Source organism: Aptenodytes forsteri, unplaced genomic scaffold (assembly GCF_000699145.1).
Source record: "Aptenodytes forsteri isolate BGI_AS27 unplaced genomic scaffold, ASM69914v1 Scaffold396, whole genome shotgun sequence".
Classification (NCBI taxonomy): Eukaryota; Metazoa; Chordata; class Aves; order Sphenisciformes; family Spheniscidae; genus Aptenodytes; species Aptenodytes forsteri.
The window spans coordinates 136,566-157,469 of record NW_008794215.1 but is presented as its reverse complement, the minus strand read 5'-3'; the positions used below and the strand labels follow the sequence as shown (position 1 = coordinate 157,469).

Here is a 20,904-nt window from a genome sequence, read left to right as displayed (position 1 = left end):
ACACCCACCTCGCTACAACCTCCTTTCAGGGAGTTGTGGAGCACAATAAGGCCTCCCCTCAGCCTCCTTTTCTCCAGGCTAAACAACCCCAGTTCCCTCAGCCGCTCCTCAGAAGACTTGTTCTCCAGACCCCTCACCAGCCTCGTTGCCCTTCTCTGGACACGCTCCAGCACCTCAACGTCCTTCTTGTAGTGAGGGGCCCAAAACTGAACAGAGTGTTTGAGGTGCGGCCTTACCAGTGCCGAGTACAGGGGCACGATCACTTCCCTAAAGTGATCACTCAGGAGTTTACATTTTTACTCTCTCTCTTAACCAAATCTGATGGGTTCAAGAGTACTCAGTTTGTAATCTAGGGACCAATTTCAGCCTCGTACCAATGGACCTTTTTCCCCCAGGGTTGCTCAGGAATAAGAGATCCAAAGACAGACAAACCATTCTCAACTTCTAGCTTTAGAAGAGGGCATCACTACACCTCAGGATACACAGAGAAGAGCTACAGCTTATGCCTTGCACAAGGCTGAGAAACCTCCGTGAGAAGAGGGCAACTAGAGGCAGACTCTTTCTATCATAGAACAGTCCTCTCCCCAAAACTCTTGTTAAGATCCAAGCAAGGGCAATGATATACAAGAACAGTACATTTGCAGTACACCACTTATACACATGTAATAGACACTTATTCATATACAGAGTGTCTGTACTATATATATTTTCAGTATGCATGGCCCCATAAAGGAGGGGGCATGGCATACAGCTGTCCTGGTTTCGACTGGGATAGAGTTAGTTTTCTTCCTAAGCAGCTGGTATAGCACTGTGTTTTGGATTTAGGATGAAAATAATGTTGATAACACACTGATGTTTTAGTTGTTGCCAAGCAGTGCTTACACTAGTCAAGGATTTCAGCTTCTCCCATGCTCTACCGACTGAGAAGCTGGCCAAAGGGGTATTCCATACCATGTGACATCATGCTCAGTATATAAACTGGGGGGAGTTGGCTGGGGGGTGGTGACCACTGCTCAGGAACTGGCTGGGCATCGGTCAGCAGGTGGTGAGCAACTGCACTCTACATCACTTGTTTTGTATATTCTTTTATCATTATTATATTATTTTCCCTTCCTTTTCTGTCCTATTAAACTGTGTTTATCTCAACCCACAAGTTTTATTTGTTTTTTCCCCCAATTGTCTCCCCCATCCCACTGCAGGGGCGGGGGGGAGTGAGTGAACAGCTGTGTGGTGTTTAGCTGCCTGCCGGGTTAAACCACAACAACTGCCTTACAGCTCATGGGGAAAGGCTGTGTTACAGCCAAGCAGAAAAGGTGGACATGCGTTGTATGGCTCATCACTATGCTCTTGCTCACGAGTACTTGGGAAAACAGCACACAGAAATATTAAGAGCAGGTCTGTAAAAGCAAAGAAAGCTAGCAATGGTGAAGGAAAGATTGAACCAACCCACAAAACTAGGGAAATAAATCTCAACCTTTTAAAGTCAGTTCAGGTAAAATTTCCTGTACTGACATCTCAAAGAGTTTACATACTAATGGAAAAATAGTACCTTAAAGCACAGATCTTAAAAAAAAGAAATCCACCACACAATTCAACTCTAACAAATACGAAGAGTTTGAAGAATAAAAATGTCTTCATAATCCAAGTTAAGGCTGAAATATTTGGCAAGATCTCAGCTGAATCCCATACTAAATAACCTACTCATAAATTAAAAGTAAAAACAACTCTCAGATTTAACATTGTCTTATCACAGAAAAATCCTAAGCAAGTTAGTGAATGTAACAAAGGACTGAATGCATGATTTTTTCTTCAAAATACTAGTTTGAGAGACTCCATTTCTAGAATGACCCAAGCACCTTTCCAAAAAGTTTGAGAAAACTTATGATCACATAGAAGTAGGTATTTTCCACTTGATCCCAATCCTTTTCATACATGCAAGTACTGCCCCTATATGGCAGAACTAATATTTTTCCCTAGGATCCTAAGTAGTGATATTTTCAACCATCATTTTATTTCCATAATGAACCCCATTCACTGCAATAAACATAGTATCCTATATGACACAAAAAGCGCAAGTAAGAATTTAATGGATTGGCATGAATTCTACCTAAATACATTGTTGGGTAAATGCAGCTGTATTAGAAACTGTAAAGCATATACTTGGTAGAGATTTATCACTTGATTTAATTATGGTTAAAAAACAGCTAACAAATTGATATTCATATCAACTATGCCTTAAGACCACTGATGTGTTTGTTTCCAGGTGACCAACTTCTTTCAGAGCCCATTCTTCCTGTATTTAAAGACAGAAATTGTCTCTAGCAATAACTAAAGGGAGCAGTAAGCTGCAAAGAATTGCTACATTCTGTAAGGGGGGGGGTGGGAAATCACTAATCCTTGATTCTGGAAGTGAGACACAGTGATTGACATCGTTTTGATGAAAACTTTGAGCATGAATGACAAGCCTAAAGAAAGAGCATGGTATTAGAGAAAAAGCAATCTGTTTCAAGACAGTTATCTGATCTGGCTGTTTTTCTGGCTGTTCTGCTCCGGTGCCAGGGCAAGAGTCTTTCTTATCTCCAAGAATGCTGCTCTTTCTTGTGAGCTTTTAGTGCATCCCATGATACGGTGGGCTCACAAGCATATGGCTGCTCTCCTGACTCTTTCCAGGCAACAGGCAAGTCATTTGAAAACAACTTGAAAAAGAGCATTACTTCAGCACACACTTTCTCACAGACCCAGTACAGTGCTATTACCACGCTACCCATTACGGTACACCTCAGTTCCCTCTAGCCCCAAAACACCCAGTAAAGACCAGATAACATTATACAGCAGCTGTCAAAGGATTACCACCTGCTTTCTTAAAAGAAAGTAGTCAAAATCCTCAAGAAGGTAGACAGCAGGATGCTTATGTTGGCCAACAATGACGTATCGAGCATAGTAGTGGGTTAACAATAGGAAAAATAATTCATAGGTGTAGAACAGGAAAAACAATAGAACCTGTAGGACTGGGCAAGTTTGAAGTGACATGCTGAGCTGCAGCACTATGAATCTCCCAATCCAAAAACCAAGCAGCTGGACTGCTCGATGAACCTATGTACAGCCTAAGTGCTGTACATTAATGCATTAATTATAATGCATTTATAAGACTGCTCGATGAACCTATGTACAGCCTAACTGCAGCTGCGTTATATGACTGCACTCCAATGGTATCAACCGTGTGCTAGCTACATGTCACCTTTATTTACTCCAAGGCTGTTGCACCATGGAAACATGGCAAGGTCAGAACAGACTTTCCTAGAATCCTTTCTAGACCTGCAAGATGCCTGCCACTTGGCAAGTCTTCCAGACTCTACTCACACTACTAGCTGTGACAATTTGACCAGGAGGCACTAAACTAAGAAAAGTTTGGAACAGAACAAGGAAACCTGAGGTCTTGAAGTTGATTTTCTACTAAACAAAGAGATACCTCACTGCAATTAGGAGTGAGGATTGGATTTCCCAGTGCCACTTCCAGCTCAATTTAAGTCATATGCCTACAGACCCTGGAAATTTAGAGAAACCCCATGTAAATGTTGGGATGTTTGGCAGACTGCTGAAAAACAAAAAAAAGCCTAAATATTAAATATAAGTTGTAAATCTGAGTAAAATCACAGTACGGTACCATTAACTGCTGTAAAAATCAGTGACTGTGATATAATCGTAAACATGTAACAAACTGAGTAATTACCCATGCTTAGAACATTTCCCTGATTCATTCTATTGTCCTCTGATCACAAGAAGAGAACGAACATTCAAGAATGGGATAACAGATTTGAACATATGCCATCTGTTTAACCCAGCTATTCATCCAATTTTGTTTAACTCCTGCTATTTATATGCTAAATGGAAGATCAACTTTTGATCTTCCACAGCTTGGTATCTACCATATGGACATATTCTCCATCTCAATAATAAAAAAAAATTAAAAAAAATCAAGGCCTGTTACTCAACTAAACTCAAAAGGCTTCAGAGTAGCATTTGCTAGACAAGAGTCTGCATAACAGACACAAACTCCATGTTGAATTTCACAGTAGCTAGTTCCAACATCTTGCCTGCTAATGAACAGTAATCATTTAATGCATTTATATGGCAGAAATCATGTTTATTATATGGCTTCAACAAATTGCATCGGGGTTAAAAAAAAATAAAACAACCTTAACGGTAACAACTCTCTCCAGTCCTTTCCAGTGGGAGATAGCAAATACTGCCATTAAAAAGCCAATCCTTCCCGGTAATAATGCTGTAGTGACCAGATTGGTAGTGCTGGAATTAGGCTCCGTACTGAAGCATTTTAGGAACATCTTGAAGGAAGCCAAATACCACTGCTTGTACTATCACCATGCTAATAGCATTAAGTATATCATATAATAATATATGATGATAGTATATAATTATCTGGAAAAATCTTTTATGTCTTCAAAAAATCCACAGTTTATTTTTATTTTGAGAAGTAAGCTTCATCTGATTATTTCCCTGAAATCTACTGAAGAAAAAAAAAAGGGGGGGGTTGCAAACTTACAGATAAAGGCTTCCCTAAACAAAACCTGTGTGATTATTAAGAATTAAACCACAGCACCAACCTGTACCACAGCAAAAAAATGCATGTTTAGTCTATGTAGGCTTATGTGTAAGCTTTGTATTTGACTCATTTGCTAATATAGTTAATATAGAGACTTGAAGTAGGTAACTTTGAAAACAACAACTATTTAAACATCTTGTTTTCATACTCTTGAACTACTTATTTGTTGGCAATGGATTTATTTTTTTTTAAAGCAAGCCAGTATTAGCAGCTTCACTGCTAGCCAAAGGGACAGCAGTCATACAAAATAGGTTGAAGCATGCACCAAGGTTTAAAAAAAAAGTTGTGAGAATTTGATGATGTACTGTGTAATTACAGAATGTGCTAACAATTTTAATTTGTTCCAAGTTATTACATAGGACTTCCTACCTGCAAAATTCAATGGAAATCTTGCAGAAAAAGATACTGTAACATGTACTGCAAAACAACTAAGTATAAAAACACATTCCTGAATAGAAATAGGTCTAATTCAGAATAACATTCACTTTGCATTAGTTGTTCCAGAGTAAAATTCACTTTCTTTTGAAATAACAGCTCCATTCAAAAACTGCTGCTGGAGACTGTTTCATCATTAGTATTTTTTGAGGAATATCCCTTTGTGGCACTTACTGCCTGTAATATCAATGTGAAACTATTTAAGGTCTAATCACACACCAGCACCTTACTACATTTCTTGCTTGAAGAGCATTTGGGGACGGCGGGGCAGGGGGAAGGGTAATCCAGACACTTATGATTTAATAGAAAAAAATCTTTAATTTTTTGGGACACTTAGCATAAAGTTCAAAAACCAGGGACAAGCATCACCTGTGGACAAGCTCACTGTAACCCCAAAGCAGATATATGATACTGGCAAGGGAAGATGAAAAACCTCACAATGCTAAGTATCTATCAACTCCCTTTTCATAGATAAATGGCTCCAGCCTACAATACTGTCAATCTGCACCTGCGGTAAGTATTAAATACTTCACAACACAACCTGCTACTTTTATTTCAAAGCATCTTAAGCTTTCTTTGCTCTTTATTTTAGTAAGCTGTCAGAAGAAGTCAGCATATCAAAGAACCTACCTCAGCACTTTTTCTTGTAAACGCAATAGTAACCAGTGAAGGTCACTATTCCTAAAATGCTTTCGACACCAGCTGATGACAAGGTTTATTGAGTGTTAAAGGCACCCTGTATTGCCATTATTATTCCTGACTCTTCTGCCAAGCTACTTAAAACCTCTTCTCTCCCACCTCAGTACTGAACCCCACCACAAAAAGAGAAGACAGTTGCCTTTTGGCATGCCATGTCAGGCACTGAGTTCAGCATGACAGTATTTTTTTTTTTTCTCCTATCATACAGTCAGCAATTAGTTAAATGCCAATTCAGATTCTATTCTTTTTAACATATCAGAACATTGTGCCACACTCTGTAAGACATTTCATTTTTTTTTATTTGTTGTGGTTTAACCCAGCAGGCAGCTGAACACCACACAGCCGTTTGCTCACTCCCCCTCAGTGGGATGGGGGAGAGAGTTAGAAAAAAGGTAAAACTCATGGGTTGAGATAAAGACAGTTTAATGGGACAGAAAAGGAAGGGAAAATAAAATAAAAATAATAACCATAACAATAATAATGACGATGATGATGACAGAATATACAAAATAAGTGATGTACAATGTAATTGCTCACCACCCGCCGACCGATGCCCAGCCAGTTCCCGAGCAGTGGCCAACCGCCCCAGTTTTTTGTTCAGCATGACATCACATGGTATGGAATATCTCTTTGGCCAGTTAGGATCAGCAGCTGTCCTGGCTGTGTCCCCTCACAACTTCTTGTGTACCTCCAGCCTCCTCTCTGGCAGAGCAGTATGAGAAGCTGAAAAGTCCTTGACTTAGTGTAAGCACTGCTCAGCAACAATGAAAACATCAGTGTATTCTCAACATTATTCTCATCCTAAATCCAAAACACAGCACTATACCCACTACTAGGAAGAAAATTAACCCTATCCCAGCCAAAACCAGGGCAATATTCAAAATCATAATGTTTCTCAGAGTCCCACATTTGTTTTAATATAAAGCCTGCAAGAAAAAATAGGAAGTACAAACACTTTAAGCTTATACTGCTTTCTAAAATACTTGACTCCCTGCTCCAGCCAGTTTCTAAATAAAGAAGAAACTGGCTATGACATTGAGCACAAAAGGCTTTCAAATATATGCATTTTTATCAAAGTAATTTTATACTTCACACACTTTTTTTTCAGTGTTTCAAAGTGGGTTTTTTTTAATTCTGCAATGCTCATCACAATGTTTTTTGCCTACAATGAAAAGCTACTAGCTTCCCAACTGATTTCTTCACATTTAAATACAAAGCACTCAAAAAAATTATGATTGTGGCCCTCTCTCTGCCAAAAAAAGCAACACCAGAATAATGCCTATTCACTCAGTAACAGGTACTGAAAATTCTTTTCCAGGTTTAGGAACCTGTAATTTGGTAACGTGGCTTTTCAGATATCGTACATAAACCACCACTGTAGAACCTGGGTACTTCAATGGTTAGGTAACAGGGCATGAAACTTACACTACTTGTTATCGCATTCTTAAGCCAGTCATTGTAAACCAGCTGAAGGCCATGATTTTGAAGAACTTACAGGTAGTCTCTAAATCTTACATTACGTAAATGACCAATTAAAACCACTGCATTAACAATTACTTACTTTGTTACCCCACTATTTGTCATTAGTTAACTTGGAATTCACTAAATACCAAGAAAATTAAATACTTATATCAAAGAAAAGGGACAAAAACTGTTGAAATGCAAGAACTGTAGTGTCAGAGACGTACCAAGAAAGCTGTGCATTAACTGCAAGTGCTGCACAGAAACCAGTAACAAAAATAGCTGGTCCGCTGTTTCACTGAGCATGCAAATGTATTGAACTAGTATACTAAAAGTTAGTCTATTGAACTAGTATTGTATTGAACTGGTATACTAAAAAGTCTATGGATGTATAGTACCTGAATTAAATTGAGACAGACACCAGATGATGAAAAGCTGCACAACCAACCTTCCCGATAGAGATGCCAGATACCAAGTGTAATGTTATAAGGTAAAAGTAGTTGCTTGGAGAGCAAAAAGCGAAACCAAACTGTATTCCTGACTGCAGTCAAAAACATTATAATAGGAATTACACACATATGACAGAATGAAAAACATAATAATACAAACACACAAAAGCCAAATCTAGAGGTTGACAATGACCTAAACTGTTGAGTACAGAAACAGTCCTGATTATATAGAGCTCACTAAGCAAGTAAGTTGCGTGCAAGAAGAAACGGTGACTTTGTAATACCTCTTTGACTATAAACGACATCCATCTTCCCAAACCTTTAAACCTTATTTTCTTATCTCACAAAAACCGTAAGATTCTCCCAGAAAGCCCACTATATCATGACTAAAGTCCAGGTTAAGACCAGTACTGTAAAACTAGGATTTTACACCATTTCATTACTTAATGCTTTTTGTGTTTTATTTATTGTTACCACTTGTCCCCTTGCCTGCATATCTGTGTTGAGATCATGACTTCCTATGTCCTTCATAACACTAAATATACTACAGGAATACAAAAAAAGGTCTTGAAACATTTTTTTAAAAAATTGATGAACAGAGAGAAAGTCTGAACTCTTGTTAGTTTGCCATGACCCACACGGAGAAAGAGCACGAACTTTTACTGAATACATGCCTTTGTGATCTAGGTAGCCCACAGCATTGAACCCATCCTCTCCCCTGCCCCTCCACTCCTTCCTATATATAATCTCCTCCAAATACCAGGAAGCTGTTTGACAGACAAAAGGAGCATTCAGCCACTTAGAACAAATAACATGGTATATTTAAAGAGGACATACTGCTGTTTCCTACAGTTCCTAATAATTCACTGGGGTTTTTTTGGCAGAGGATGCTTTTTCAAAAATGACTTCAAAAAACAATCCATTTCTGAAACTTGTAAGATTAACAAAATATACAATAAAAACATTCCTTAAAGAAACTCGGGGTGGGGGAGGGGTATATTAAGCCACTTTGCTTAACAATGCTGAATAAAACAGCCTGCAGATGTCTTCCTGCTGTGACCATCTATTATTAACAAGCACATTACTACAGCACTGAATAGACTGGAGCCCCACAGCCCAAAGAGATGCACCGGCAACCAATAGTGTAATTTTCTAGAAGCACTTACCCTCTAATAGACAAAATGTTACAAAGTGGGTAAAATAAGAAGGCTTGAGAAAATAACCGGAAAGGAAAGGCCAGGAAAGTTAACATGGAATAGACAGAGAGATGTGTGTATTACTCTTGTTCCAGGTGATACACTGCAATTTGTAAATCATTTCTAAAAACAAAGTTTTTGGAACCTCCTGCTCACAGGAATATTTAAGACATAGATTAACCATGTTTTTCTCCAAAACCACAACTTCTCAGTAAAGAATCACAAGTATGGTAGAGTCCAAAAACAACCATGCAACAGAATAATGCTTTCCATTACCCAATCTCAACTATTTCTCTTTTGATGTGTTAAAAAACCCCCACATACCAAGGATTAAAAAAATAACATTACTAAGTGAATCAGGTATAGAAAAATAAAATCTCTACAGTGTGTGAAAAGGTATTTCCCTCTCCTCTGCAGATCAGAATTTAAGTATTCTAATCAATAGCATAAATGTATAAATGCAAGAAATGTGAAGTTTACAGAATTTTTTAGCTATAATTTCTCAAAGTATTATCTTGAAGCCAGTTATGATATGGCAACATCCCCTTCATCATCAGATATCCCTTCAAATATGTAGTTTGCTTTCTTGATAATTAATACATGGCCTTTGCCCTGTCTTCTCCCAACCACTCCTCCTTTCTCACAAAGGAGAAAAAGTATGTCACACAACAAAAAGGATAAAACTATTGTGATGCTACATCCCTACAATTTCAATTTCAGCAAATACTACCTGAAATACTTGGCTTATTTTTTTCGTCAGACATCATAACTTTGCTGGTTTCAACGAATAATTAAATTTTCAAAAAGTATAGGTAATTAAGACTACCAAAAATTAAAATTGAGTAAGAAGTCAGCAATTATAGACTGCATGTATTTTACCAGATCTGCAAGGGACTCTAATTAAACACATATTAATTGCCCTAATCTTCTTAGGCAAGTAATAAATTGGAAGAGCTGATTAATGCACTGGATTTAGTTCAGCTTGTTAAATCTGACACCCTGGCAAAGGAAGACTATCTTGAAAAGCTCTTTTAGCTAAGTAATTGGAATTTTACTCAGTAATTTGCTGTTCCATAATAAGAGCTATTTAGTATATTGACTCTTCATCAGTTTTTTTTTTTAAATACGTTAGTTATATTTAAACAGTACCATTATGCTGCTCATAAAGATTATGAAAAATTATGAACTTTGACCTTTACTGTCCATCAAAAGTCACTTTCACTCTGAACACAAATTAGTGCATTTCCTTCTAGGCTATAAATCCTAATTAATTTCAATTCTAGAAGCTGCTAATAACATTTTATAAAGTCCATACGGACATATTAAGTCTGCCATACAATCCATAAAGCCAGCAACTAAACCAGTTTTTGATATTAAATAACTGCTGATGACTGCTGGAATACAATGAAACACCATTCTCCAATGAGCCTCAATTTCTCCTCTCCTTTTTACCTATTTATGCAAACAATTCTACACATACACTTACAGGTACTCAGTCACCTGGCAAGGGAGTGAAACATTTTTGTGATAGCAATAAAGCAGTATCAGCCATAAAAAAAGAAAAAGAAAAGTTTGGAAACCTGCAGGTAGGGATTTTAAAGGTCTGATTTCTCTCCAACACAGTTACTAGTTCTAGCTTATAACATGGAAAGATGCATCAAGCTTCACTTAAAAATAAGGAGATGTGGATGAACAAAAAAGAAACCTCCCCTGCTAAGGAAAAAAACAGCAAGTATAGAATAGGGCAACAGAAATTTTTATATTTGAAAAATGTTCTGAAGTATTGCATGAAACTTGAACAGCTTCTCATATGTCCTAGAAAGTGTGGAAGTGTATAAAGCCTTTCATATGAAGTATCTCAGAAAGTCATACACGTTCCAAATGAAGTTCAGACTGAAAAAAAATCCTAAATATATAAGTATCTCACTGCCTTCAAATTTTTATTCTGTACTCCTCAGAGCTGACATTTCATATTTCTGCTCTAGAGCCTATAAGCTCCAGTCTCTACATCTAAAATCTGCTACTCTTCTGTTAGCAAAAACTAGTGTTCATACATCTTGAAAATCACTGTCACAGTAAACTTAAAACCTATCCTTTATTCCTTAGGTGAAATGTAATATCAACTAAGGATTCAGCCGAGCATTCATTTTAAGCAGCAAAATGATTTTCACAAATGAGCTATGATGCTTATTATAAGCAAATACCAAAAAGCTAATCAGATAATACTATGGGACTGATAAGTCGTGAAATGAGACATGAAGGTACCTCAAAGAACTACAGTTAAACTTGAATGTCTCTCAAATATTTCCTACTCATTTTCCATGATGCAGTTCCAGGTATAATTTACGCCTATTATTGGATGAACAGGTGGCACTCAATTTTAACTCTCATCCTCGGTAGTCTTATGAAGGAAATAGTACTTTACCTTCACAATAACAAGTTGAAGCCAAGTGCTATATTCTTCTTCCATTGGTTGTGTATTACTTGTAGCAAAAGAGTTTTGGCCTGTGCTCCCATGTACTCACTCTTACAAGAAATCGTAAGTAGCAAACCAACTCCATTTTCCAGTTGATGGCATCGACCGTTTAAAGGTCTGTTAGACTGGTTAGCTGTAGGCAGATTACAATAAGAAATTCCACACCTGAACTTGAGGTCTCTAATACAGAGACCTTCAAGACTTATAAAAAGACACTCACATGATGAGAAAAGCCCTCCAATTTCAGGATTTACATAACTGAAAGCAAAAGAGAACTGGAATTCTAAACAAACTCTTGACTTCCTAAGTACAGCTCAGCGCTGCTGAATATCAGCTTAAGTCTGAAATATGACAAATACTCAGCGTGTGACTTGCCTTTGTGCACATGAGCTCCATTTCATTGCTTGAAAAGACATAACACAGCTTTATCAGTAGCAGAATACAGTTTTTCACAATTCAGTACTGAATAGGGAAAGCCACTGGATATTATTTAGTTAAGTGAGAAGTCAATGAAAGTGAACAGTGAGAGTTACAAAATCATTGATGAAAGGGAAAGATTCAGACCACAGGATGTGCTTAACCTGTCAAGAGCAAAAAAAAGCCAGTGACTACAACTTCTGGTTCAGAAGATGCTGGGTTCTGTCTCACTTGAAAGAACTGTGCAATAACTGGAAAAGCAGAATACTGTCAGAAGTTCGTATCTCTTTATATGATTTGTTTGCATTTTTATGACACATCACCAAAAACAATCTAAGCCCCAAATTACATCGTGGAAATAATCAAAAGATTTTAGATTACATAGAGCGATGAGCCAGATACACGGAATCTGGAAAGTACACTGGAACGCACAGCATGAAGTCATTAAGACCACAGCATTTATTACTGCATTTATTACTGCTTAATTTCAGTTCAAAGGACTACAATATCTTCTGGTAAACTGAAATCACATTAAAAGCTAGCATTCACATTTTGTAAAGCAAATCTGAAGAAGGTGGAGACCTGTTTTCTCCCCTACAGACTTTCTAACAAAAAACCACAACCCCAAACCATTGGGTTTTTGTGACAAAAATAATTCTACATCTATCTTCTCAGTACTTTTCTACCATCTTTCTCCATATTTCTGCAGGCAATACAAAACTTAGCTTCAGCATTTCCTGTCAACATTAAAGCCTAAAATCCTGACAAGCACATGACAAAGTCTTGTATTTGAAGATGCTATGTATTTAAATTTTCATGATATCACACTTTCCAAATGTTACAAGCATACAAATCAAATGTATGTTCTTACTCTTGCCAAAGAGCTTTCTAGAAAAAAAGAACACCTACAAGATTTCCAGTTTTTACTGACTTATCTCTCCTTTTCCGCACGTTTCTGAACTTCACACTCTTTCGGTCCTTGAAATTGAAATGTAGAAAAAAAATGTTGTCAAAGAGATTTCCGTAAAATTCTCTAAACAAAAGTTTTAATTATGACTGTTTCCCAATTAATATTTGTAAGCTGCAGAGACTGATAATGAACTACCATTCCCCTTTCAACAACTTAAGGATGTCTCCGTGCTCTAAATAGACATGTAATCTATACTAAAAGTAAGTTCTTCTGAAATGCATGCTTCTGTTATTACCTAAACATTTCAGTTCTTATTGTCATTATAAAAGTAGCAAGCACAGACTTCTGTATATTTTACCTTAATTATGCTTGTCCTTAAAAAAGGTGAATACTGTAAGACTTAATTCAATTTTTTCCCCTATTAAATTTTCCTATCCTCTTAAAAACACATATAAAAATTATAATTATTACATTATTCAAAAAAATTGAGAACTACTCTCTTCTGAATTCTAGTCATTTAGTTCATCACCCTATTTAAGACATTTGTTTTCAATCCTTGTGTTTTGGGTAACTGGTGAACAACAAGATGATATTTAGGCACAATGCTGAATTTCATGCCAATACATAATCTTGTTAGTTTCAGCAGAATTAATTAAGTACTTAAAGGTAAAAAGTGTTAATCTTTCTTAGATCACATATCACGTAGGACTTGTGAACAGACCAGAATTTCCCCTCCAATTCTTCAGGTTCACACCTTTAGATAAGCAGTGTCAGAGAGAGAGACAACAACAAAAGGTACGCCACCAAAAACTGGAGGGGCTATGGGATGAAGGAACTAGCAAGTCTAGCCTTGGTTTTTTTCTAAAAGAAACTTGTAACTTATACCACAAGTGATACATTAGAGATCCAACTAACGTATTAAAGATTCAAAACCTTTCCACTTGAATCTTTAATATACAATTTTACTTGTGTTTCATCCTTTTCTAAATAATTGTTTTAAACATTCATCTGAAACACATTTCAGTGCAGCAATATGACTCTTCTCCTCTCTCAAGGAACAGTCCCTCACATCTGAAAAATCCAGTTAACTAGAACGCTATTGAACTGTGTGTAAAATAATCACCTTTTGATATCTTGATGGCAAATTAATTTCTGCTATGACAGACTAATCTTTGAAGGAGGTTGGGGTTTTTTTTTTTTGCTAATAATGATTCATCTTAGTTCATCATATTAATTTCTATTGATAAGTGCATATGTGTATCTTCTCCAGTGTGCATATACCCACACATCTTCCAGTATTCAACACTGAACAGTTAGCAATCTTAACAAAATCCAACAGTCGCAAATTTTAGGAGACATAACCCAGTTGACACATTCTACAAAGAAATTAGACGCCACTACAAACCTCACTAACTTCTACTCCACCTGCAAGATGTTTCCTCAACACAAAAGTGCGGATACATACCTTCAAAAATACATCAAAAAAAAATACATTGCATATACAATTTCCCTTCCCAAAGGTGGGAATCAAAGAATAAATGTGGCAGATACCAACCAATTTCATTAAATGCACTAGTGCAAGGCACCCTTATACAATGATGAGAAGGATTATAAGAGAACCTAAAGGGAAGAGACAAAATTAGTTATCTATAACAAGGGCAAGAAATCTGTTGTTTGGCAAATGACTTTCAAATGAGTATTTCTTGTAGACTATGGTCTAATTACTTTACTATACTATACAATGAAAAACATTAATTGCTTGCAGCCACACAACTTCAACAAGGAAGAAAGCAGTATTAAAAATTCGCTATACAAATTCATAATCAAAGTTCTACTTTGCATCAGAATCTTATGTTTACACTGTCTTTGGATCCAACAACCCATCATAAACTTACTTTTGTATTACATTCTGTAAGCTGAGCATCATACCCAATTCACTTTTCATCTTTTCTCTGTTGGCACGGCACTCTGCCAAATAGCGGAGAGCCTAAAAGAAAGAGGACCACAGCAAATCACCAATATGTCCAGTACATTATCATTCATTTTTATTAGTGCACGTCTGCAAAACATTCACAATGTGAGTTCTAGTAAGAAGATAAAGAGTATTATCACCTACTGTGAACATTAAAAAACTGTTTTATTCTTATAAATACACAGAAAGCATAGAATATCCAATCTGTGAGAAATATCTGATCTATGAGAAAAGGTTGAGAGACTGGGTCTGTTTATACCAGCTAAGAGAGTCTAAGGGACAATCTAACAGCTGTCTACAACTACTCAAAAAGCCTTTATGAAGATGATTAAGCCAAACTTTCCTCTACAGCAGCAAACAACGTAACAAGGGGGAGCAGCCACAAATTGCGGCTTGGGAAGTTCAAATCAGATATTACAAAAAGCGTTTGCACTATGAAGGTAGTTCAACACTGGAACAGATGACCTAGTGGGACTGCAGAATCAACGAGACAAAGCTACAACTGACCTGATTGAACGCTGGCGACAGTCCCAGTTCAAGCAGGAAGCTGAAGTGAATGACTTCCAGAAGTCCCTTCCAACAAACGTTTATGTGATCTGAGATCTAAAGTAATTTTTATACACCATGTTTCTAGCAATGTTTCCATCAAATCTGTGGGCTCCTCCAGTACTAGAAAACTCACCACCATCAAGTTTCTGCTGTCCACAGAAAGAGGTCCACCACATTTATAAGCTTCTGAAGACTAATTGCAATATTCATCACTCCATGCAGGAATAAGAATACCAGCAGCAGCAAGCTGCTTAGGTTATTGTTACCTAAACTGGGAATTTAAACTTATTTGTTGCCCAAGGTTTTGTTTGTTTGACTTTCAAGGGACACTCTTCACACAACTTCACATTGCTGACCCCAGTCAGCAACTGTATATTTGCACGATCCTCCTAACATAATACTCGTCCAGTTAAAATGTCAGTCCTTTTCATGAGACGTCTCTCTAGTGTTAGTGCTGACAAAGTTTTCTTAGAAGGAACCTCCAAAGGTCTACTGTGCATTGTGCTTTAATCAGTGTTTTATTGATGTAGGTACAAAAACTGCACTTGCAAAATCCTGCAATACACAAATACAATGGTTTATAAAATGGGGTCTGTAATAGCAAGGTTTAGAAGTACACCAATTCTTTAAATATAGTCATATAATAGCTATGCTGCTCACTAGCTGCTTTAAAAATAACATGCTCCTTAATCCCTTCAGAGATAGAAAATAATTATCTGTGATTTTTTCTAAATCATCTTCAGCACTTATTAGGTAAAATTCAAGACCATTTTATTGCCTTTTGAGAAAGTCTGTCTGCTGTCTGGCATGATAAAAACTCTAAATGTGATTTTTGCTATTTCCTGATGTGGTTCAGTATCAATAATTGCAGTTTATAAATGTTGTATATGCATTTATTTTCTTCCTTTTCAACTATGGGGAAAAACCTGAATGATAGTTCTGAACTACTAACTTTCATGTTAAGAAATGTATCCTTACCGGTGGAAAAAGTTTCTCATTTTTATTAGTCGCTGTTCAGGCAATTTAGTAAGGATGTAACGGTGTTGCACAAAGAAAAACCCATTATCTTAACTGCTAATTATTTGAGTCAAAATGTAGGCAGTTTCTTTTCCATCTGTTACATACCGTTTTCACACAAATGTAACTTCCACTGAAATAAGACCAAAGACAAAGTTATCAGAATGACTTAAGTGACCTGACTTTTCAACAGCAGGAAGTCCTATTCCCCCTGCTCCCCATGGGAGATGCAAAGGTCCACACCTTCAAAGAAGTGAGATCATTTATGCTTATTAAGTCGCAGTCTACTGAAGGCGTAAGGATGATTTCTATTACGGACTTTGGCTCAGCCTCTGTTCAGCAAAACACTTATCTACGTTACCTTTAAGCTCACAAGTAATTTCATCATAATCAATAGGACTATCTCCATACTCGAATACAAAAATACAGTTGTCAATCTTAATAACAAAAGACATCTTTGATGTTTTATAAGTGAAATGTTAATATAGTTTCTTAACTTCAGAGTCCTGTTTTTGAAAATTTCAGTCCAAATTTTAAAGAAAAAAAAATAGTATTGCCTGGGTTACTTCTGATTTTTTTACTTAGAACATTCAAATGCTAAAAGTTTTGAAGTGTACTGTAAAGAATTCCTGGAATCAAAACTAGAGAAAACTATAGAAAAATATACCACTTCTTGATCAGACAGAAGAAAGGACTGAACTCAAACTGCACGTGGGGAGGAAAACACCCTCCCTGAAAGATTCTACAATGTATCAAAAAAGTTAAATAGGGAACTATTATGATTCATACAGATTCTTTATAATTTCAGCTATTGGAATCACAGAATAATACAATAAGAAATTTAAAGTCAGTGCTGTATATCCTTTTATTAGGTATAAACTTAATGGAAAATAATTACATGTAATGATTCCCATTCAAATGGAAGCACCTTTTTGACCAATGGGATGGCTAGAAAACCAAAACCAAACGACCTTTCAGAATGGAAAAATATCAAAATGAAGGCTATAAAGTTATCAGCAAAGATATTAAAAGCTATAGAACCTAAGACGTTCAAGAACTCGTGAACACAAGGAGTCTGCGTAGCAGACAAAAACATGTTTTCACAGTAAACCGATCCATTTCTGAGTGCAGCCAGGGTCCTGGGATATAGCATGGTCTCCTCTAAATCCTGATTCTTAATCCACTCTAACTGTAGGTTATCACTAAATGGAACAACATGGCTGTCTCCCATTCCCACCCAATGAGATGTTCTTACAACATAACTTGAATAATATCCAGGCCTGTGGAACCACACTGCAAACTGGATTAGCCCCCATCAATCTGACAGTCAGTCCTTTTTATGTAGAGTTAATTTTTGTAACGTGATCACAGACTGATTATCGAATCTCGTGCAGGAAGTGAGAATACGCAGCCCAAAGGAGCAAATGAAGGAAAAAGAGAGTGAGACATCCAAACAAGATCCTCTTTTAAGACCACAACCTAAGGAAACTGCAGTGGGAAGAAAACCAATGCAACATATTCCCAAGAACTGTAAACTCAACTCAAAGTTCTTCCAGTGAAGAACATTAAAGTCTGGCAAATGTTATGGCAAGGCTAACCTAAAAACGAATTAGCGGGGCACAGGAACCTTATTCCCTGAATGCAGAAGAGTATCAGAGATGCTGAATTAATTCCAAGAAGTTCACTAATATCCACTATGAAAGTAAAATAAATGAAAAATACAGAATTATGGTACAGATAGGTCTTAATGGTATAAAGAATAATGTATACTTGTATGTAAAAGACAGAGCTCCTTATTCTTTAGTTTCACAGTGTTTAAAATTCAATAATGACATAAAAATGGAAAAAAGAGCACCGCATAAATTTTAGTAACTTAAAATCTTATTAGAAGAATTGAATTAGACTTTTAACAAAATCTGGACATTTGTTTTTCCTGTTTCTAAGCAAGAAATACACTTTTTAAAGTTAGTATTTAGATTCAGGATGAGAAATCAGGACTTTAGCGTTTATGATTTAGAACAAGAAGAAACAGACAAACGCTGGAATAAGTTGTATCAGATATTAATAGATTTTGGGTGGGTTTTGGGGGTTGTTTGTTTGTTTTTAATACCATGAGGGTGGTTAAATGCTGGAACAGGCTGCCGGAGAGGTTGCGGAATCTCCATCCTTCAAGGTGTTCAAGAATCAAATGGACACAACCCTGAGCCGTGATCTAAGGAGACTTAATTTGAGCATGGGATTGGACTACATCACCTCTGGAGGTTGTTTCTAACCTAAATTATCCTATGATTTTTTTAATTTTTTTTTTTTTACAATATGAATGTCGAATCACCATGTGTATTTACCAAGTTCCATAACTTCATCTTAAGAAAAAGATTTAAGGGCGCTTACCTCCCTCCACACAAAAAGTGAAATAGCTGTATTAGGGAAAAAATGCAAAGTAAATTAATCTCTTCCAAAAAACATAAATTCCCCTGGAAAAATGCATGATTTCTAAACAATTTTTAAAATACATGTTTTTAAAAAAACACATATAATGAATATCAACATAACATAAAACGAGGTTTTATTTTTCACATTTTTACTTTTTTAAAGACGTATTAACAAAGTTACAAAACGTCCTACTGACATACAAATTTATCTCCAGAACACTTACTAGTAAAGCTGAATGAACAACTGGAGGGTTGGGATGGTCCAAAAACAGAATAAGACCTGGCAGGCATCCTTGATCCTGAACAATGGCCCGTCTGTTCAATGGGTCAGCTGCTAGATCTCGGAGTTGGTTAACTACAGATAGTGCATCAGGTTCCTCACTCATAGTAGAATTCATTTTTTCTGCACCATGCATACAAAATACCTGCTGGAAAAAAAAAATCTCTATTACTAATACCACAACATTTATCATCAATTAAAACACAGATAAGACTAAAGCACAAAGGCACCGATTTGTTATAAGCATAAAAGTATAAAAAACCAAGGACTAGAATTCATGGAATGTGGAAGGAATTGATAAGGATGTGGATCTTGAAATTTGTAAACTGGAAATCTAAACTTCCTATGCAGAAAACACGTAGGTTTGGTTAATAATACTTTGATTTGTTTCCTATATATGATTTCAGACCAGTAAGCCTTTATGGGAGTATGTTTGTGTTGGATTTTTTACACTACTGACAAATATTTCCAAGAAATTCAGTTTTCTCACAACAAGGCACCCTAGAAGTCTATAAACATCCTTCTGTACAAAAATGTGTAAAATCAAAATATGTATTTTCAGAGTACCTTTTGCAATAATCAAATTTTACACGAAAATGAACCAGAAAAGCCAGCAAAAGATTAACACTGCATCAAGAACAGTGAACATCAAGTTTTAATCTGGATCTACATATCAAGTAACTAGTGTAATGCCATACTCATTCAAAGGTAAAAAGGGTTTTAGAGGGTGGGGTTTGTTTTTTTTTTTTTTCTTTTCACTAGTACCCTCTCAATAAAAAGAAAGAAAGCAGGTCACGCCTTGCTCCAGCTGAAGTCCAAGCCACCACCTCCACTTCAAAGGAGACACGTGTTAGCTTGAGAGTATCAGATTCCAAAGTTGTTTAATAAGGAATAACTACTTAACAGGCACCAAAAGCATAGGTTTACTCAGAGAAAATGCTACATCTTGGTGCAAAAAACTAGTTTCCTTCAAAAGACTGATTATGTGCCTCTGAAACTTCTAAATGTGGTCCTGGTGTTGCCCATACCAACTCATGCAAGTAACTTTTCTTAAGGCACAAAAGTGTGAGTAAATACATATTGTTAATTTGTGTTCTCTCAGTTTTCCCCTGCATAAAAATAAAACAAATCAAATTTGTAAGCGGTTACGTTCTTTTAACATCACTGCCCAAACAAATAATATCATACAAACATATTACAGATTCGGACTGAAGGCAGGCCTTTCAGCAACACAAATTAATCATACCCATAAAAAAAAAAATGAACCACAAATATGAATTTTGGTTATGATAATTTCTGACATTTTCACAGAGAAAAAAATGTTGTTAATCAAGTCACTGGTCCTTCCTTCAGGAAAGAGAGTGCTAATGTGAAAAGTACATGCCAATGATTAGTCTCCAGGCTATTTTTCCTGACTATCACCAGTCCGAAAGAGATCAACTGGGAGATACAGCAGCTCAACCAATAAACAATAATTTATATTTCCAAAGCAGACAACTCTAAATTAAAAAGAAAAATTCTCTGTTAGGTATTATTAATTCCTTTTCATAGCTGGCAAAGGAACTTATTCAAAACGTAAAAATCACATCAGTTGTGGAGCTGATGCTAACCGAAGTCTCTGACTTCCAGTTCTGTGTCCCGAGCACCAGATCATTCCTACAACTCTCTCCATCCTGATCACTTTTTGCCTTTTTCCTTCTAATCTCCTGAAAAAGCACGAAGGCAAATTTTACCCCCCTCTTATCCCATTCGGCCGCACTCATGTCCTCCCCAGACCCTTCTCTTTCTCCTCAGCCACAACTGAGAAGACAGCTGAAGTCCTTACCCTCTCCATCACCTACGACAACCAATTTTATGAAAACTAGGACCCCCGGCATTTTTTAATGAAAAACCAATTAAGCTGTTTTAAAAGTTTTAAGAGCTTATCTAGAATTTGGGGGCCTAGCAGAGAAGCCAGCCAGGTACCGGCTCTTTTCTCCTCCTTGCAGCT

At 36.6% G+C, this 20,904-nt stretch overlaps 1 protein-coding gene across 1 annotated transcript in view; it reads right to left on the bottom strand.

The window, feature by feature from the left end:
- The window catches only part of ARMC1 (armadillo repeat containing 1), a 33,006-nt gene extending 13,941 nt beyond the window's left edge, over window positions 1-19,065 (bottom strand). The window contains exons 1-2 of the mRNA XM_009285394.2: window positions 18,859-19,065; window positions 14,560-14,651 (exon numbers count right to left, since the gene is read on the bottom strand). Of these exons, the coding sequence (XP_009283669.1) occupies window positions 14,560-14,651; window positions 18,859-19,050 (284 nt within the window). The 5' untranslated portion in view covers window positions 19,051-19,065. The remainder of the gene's footprint in view (window positions 1-14,559; window positions 14,652-18,858) is intronic.
- Window positions 19,066-20,904: the final 1,839 nt, after the last annotated feature.